Source organism: Arachis hypogaea, chromosome 19 (assembly GCF_003086295.3).
Source record: "Arachis hypogaea cultivar Tifrunner chromosome 19, arahy.Tifrunner.gnm2.J5K5, whole genome shotgun sequence".
In the NCBI taxonomy this organism is placed as follows: domain Eukaryota; kingdom Viridiplantae; phylum Streptophyta; class Magnoliopsida; order Fabales; family Fabaceae; genus Arachis; species Arachis hypogaea.
Genome location: NC_092054.1, coordinates 29,092,443 through 29,096,829, shown reverse-complemented (window position 1 = coordinate 29,096,829; position 4,387 = coordinate 29,092,443). Strand labels below are relative to the sequence as shown.

The following is a 4,387-nucleotide window of genomic DNA, read 5'->3' as shown; positions in this document are numbered from 1 at the left end:
TGCAGTCACACACACAGTTAACTGTTTCTCCCTAAACTAATTCAAACATGCTTTCGGCTGGAAACCAAGTCGGATATTACTTTAGAATTTTGCTTGAGTTGAAATTTGAAAAAGGAAAGAATGCCCTGCCGAATAAGACTACTGTTTTCCATGTGACTTGTCTCACCCATGTTGTCTATATCTAAATATTTTACGTTCATAAAGCCTCCTCATCTTTGCCTAATTAAATTAAGTATTAAAAAAGAAAGGAAAAAAGTCGGGTATGTGACTAGCTTACCTCATTGCTATGGGAGCACAAACTGAACCAAAATATACTTTTTTGTCCTACTCAGCTTAATAGACCCTTTCTCAATTTACCCATTTTTTGGATAACATTGCAATGAAAAAATTACAAAGAAAACCTCATTTAAACCTCCACACTCACTCTCTAAGTCATATTCCAAGTAGAAGAATAAGACGACCTAGAGAAAACAAATAAAAAAATGTTAAGGCTCACTAAATTTTGTGATTTGTAATTATTAATTAATCATCATTGATATTTTTTAATGGTATAAAATTTTATCCAATAATATAAAATTACTCATTTTTTTTTTGCTGATTAAATGTTAATTTTTAATAAAAGTGCTTCTAAACTTTCTCTTTATAATAATAACAATAATAAGAAAAAAGGTGTGCATGAGACGGCCATTCAGCGGTAATTTCTCCTTCTCAAACCCATCTAATTTCTCTGCTTACTAAAGCAACAACACCACATAAATACATGTGCAATCAAACTTGAGGCCATGTGTAATGAGCGTCCCATTATTTTGCCATGCACATGAATCAAAGGGACCTTTGGCAAAGATATAGAACCCAAAAAGCAAAAAAGCATGGTTGATTCTCTATACTGTCTATCATACACAATAACAATTAGCATTAGATTTTTTATCATTTCCAACCCAATCCTTAGTCATAAAGCAAAATCAAACACATCTTTTTTCTTTTTATCATTACAACTCGGACTCTCTCTTTTTTGACACTTTTTTTCCCACTATCCTCTCACCTTTATCTTCAACACTCCCCCGCCTCTCTCGGCTTTTATTCTTTCTATGCTTTGCTATGTCTTTAAAGCACTTCCTCTGCATGAATCACACTGAAATTTCAACACACTCTCCTAATGGCTAAGGAAACTTCTCTGTGCTTCTTGTTTCTCTCATTTTTCATTACCTCATCGTGTTCTGGTAAGTAGAGTTGAATTCTGAAAGAAAATAAAAAAAAAGTGGTAATAATGATTCTATTCAACTTGTTTATCTTTATTTTTGTGGTGAGAATTGATGTTCTTCAGATTCTTGATCTTCTTGTTTCACCCTTCTATTTTGTTTGTGCAGGAGATTTAGTGGGATTTTCAATCAACGTGCCACAATCGCGTAATCGAATCTTAGTCACAGATCATAGGATCTTGAACTCTCCAACAATCTCCGATTTCTCGATTGATTTCTACCTCAATAAAAGCCTAACTCAAAACTTCATCACTTCAAAACCCTGTTCACTAGTTCCATGGCTAAATTCCCACGTACTGAACTTACTTCCACAACAAAACATCAAAAGCATCAGTTTTTCTTGTGGAAGTGAGTGCTTCACCAAGAATCAGATACCTTCACTGGTATCTTCTCTTAGATCAGTTCATTCAGTTCTAACTAACAAAGTAAAACTCTCTGTAGCGTTTCCTTTGTCATTGTTAGAAAATTTGAAGAGTGCATCGCATGAGAGAGATCTAAGTAACATCCTTTCATTTATAAAGGAAACAAAATCTTATGTGATGATAGAGGACAACATGAACAAATATTTGGATGTTAAGTTTATTCTAGAACGTGCCACGACTGCTGCTTCTACTTTTGGTTGGGAAGACGTTCCTCTGATTCTATCAATCAAGAGTAAAGTAATCCCGATTTCGGCAAAACTATCAATGTCAAACCACATGGAATCAAGAAGCAACAAGATCATGGAAAGAATAGTTGCATTGTATGCACAAGAAGTAGACACAACAGAGGAGGAGGATCTGTTTCCGGAATCCAACAAAAGAAGAACTCTAGATGAAACAACAAACTCAGTAATCACACCACCAGATACACCAACCATAATCACAGTTCCTTCAACGAACCCTGTCACAATTTCACCAACAACAACCAATCCATCCACAATGCCAGTAACAATTCCTTCTTCAACACCGGTTCCTTTAACAACAAATAATCCACCGCCAGCACCGGTAACCAATCCTGGAACATCTTTTGCGCAGCCGCCTCCCACTGCACCTGCCCTGCCGCCTCCGGCCACACAGGGTGGTGGACAGAGCTGGTGTGTGGCGAAGAATGGGGCGGCGGAAACAGCGCTGCAAGCAGCATTGGACTATGCTTGTGGAATGGGGGGTGCTGATTGTTCTCAGATACAGCAAGGTGGGAGTTGTTATAGTCCAGTTACTCTGCAGAATCATGCTTCTTTTGCTTTCAATAGTTACTATCAGAAGCATCCTGGATCAACAAGCTGTGACTTTGGAGGAACTGCTACCTTAGTTAACACCAATCCAAGTAAGATCTTAGTAGTTTAGTAGCTTATGTATGTTTTCTTTTAGATTTTTTTATTCCTATCATGATTCAAGTGCTAAAAGTACCAGTGAAAATTTTAATTCTTAGGTAACAAACTAGAGAAAATTAAAATGATTTACGTGAGTAATTATAAGGAACAAAGTAGAATTAACCCAGAAGAAACCATAACGCGTGCAATATAGAAGGATTAAGATTCAAATCCCTGAAATGAATTACACGTGAAAATTATGTGGCTGACAAAATTACTAATTCTGTGGTAGATTTGTCTAACAGATCAAATCTTTTTGGGTACCTCAGTAAAATTTTTGTTTATGTATTACTAATTTGGTCAGTAACATTATTTTTTTAGGATAATTTTAATACAAGTATGTGTCTAATAATATTTATTATTACATTTGTCAATAAAAATATTTTTATACTAAAATCTGAATGTTAAACTCTAAATGTTAAATCATATTAGTATTTTACCCTTTAAGCATTTGTTAGTTAACCAAAAACGGATCTATAATTTTTGAACTGTGATCAATTTGAATTTCTATACTCAAGATACATATAGTGAGACCTTTTTGTTTTCTTTTCTCTTGTTAATGTTTTATATGATGATTTACAACATTTGTGAGCGTTTTTGTTAATGGGTTCTTCTGCATATTGTGATTAGGCTCCGGGTCTTGCATTTTCCCATCATCGTCGTCATCATTAAATTCACAATCACCAACAACACCTATGCAATCACCCCCAACAACAACAACAACTACACCACCAATGACAACAACTCCACCAAGCACCACAACTTATCCACCATCAACTCCAAAATCACCACCTACACCTTCAACTCTTACAGCGCCACCAACAACACCGTCTTCGTCGTCATCTACTACAGGATCCGGCACATCCGGGTAAGTGAACTTCAATGACAAAATATACGAGGGTAAATATTTAAATTAGTTCTAAGAAAATTCCATATATAATATTTTGGTCTCAACAAATTTTTATTCGCTAAAAGTTCTCTAGATTTTTCTCGGATAAATTGATTTTTTTTTTTTTGTTTTCGGTAAATTCTTAAAAAGTTTTATTATAAAATAATTAAATGTAAAATATACTACTATAAAAAATTATTTTTTCTTTAAAACGATGAAGAAATCTGTCTCAACGAAATTAAATTAGTTAATTTTTGAGAACTTTTCAAAAATAAAAATTTGTTAGGAACAAAAACTGTCCGATTTAAGATTCGTTGAGGATCAATTTTGGTGTTTACTCTATACATGAAGATTGCCGATTGTGGTTTTTATATGGCATGAAATTTCTTTTGCAGCTATGGTACCCCACCTTCAGTGTTGAACTCAAGCAGCCCAACAACATCAACATCAGGTATAATGCCAGGTTTTGGGTCCCAAACTACTCCTCCTGAAGCAAGCACCACCACCACGTCATCATCGTCCTCCTCACTATTACCCATTGTTGGATACATGGTTCAGCTTTTGATATCATTTGTCACTGCAACACTCATTTTGCTCCCTTAATTTTAAGAGAAAGAATGAAACAAACAAGTTTACCATGCGGATCATAGTATTATTGAGTTTGTACTTTGTACAGGTATCTTATATTATATAGGTGCAGAATGAGAGTTTGTAGAGTACCATAGTTAGAAGAGGATTGCATTTCTTCTATGTTGGTATTGTACATATATTTTGAGAGCTTTGGTAGTTTAATTTATGGACTCTTATGATGGAGCATGAACTTTAGTGTATGTAAATCGATTAGACTTGATTTGGAAATTGATTTGCTGGGGTTGTTGTTCGCTAAAA

The 4,387-nt window shown here is 34.8% G+C and overlaps 1 protein-coding gene across 1 annotated transcript; it reads left to right on the top strand.

The window, feature by feature from the left end:
• Positions 1-687: 687 nt before the first annotated feature.
• Positions 688-4,387, top strand: LOC112775652 (uncharacterized). The gene is made up of 4 exons (XM_025819440.3): positions 688-1,220; positions 1,368-2,564; positions 3,241-3,478; positions 3,895-4,387. The coding sequence occupies exons 1-4, from the start codon at positions 1,157-1,159 to the stop codon at positions 4,100-4,102; spliced, it is 1,707 nt and encodes a 568-aa protein (XP_025675225.1). The 5' UTR covers positions 688-1,156; the 3' UTR covers positions 4,103-4,387.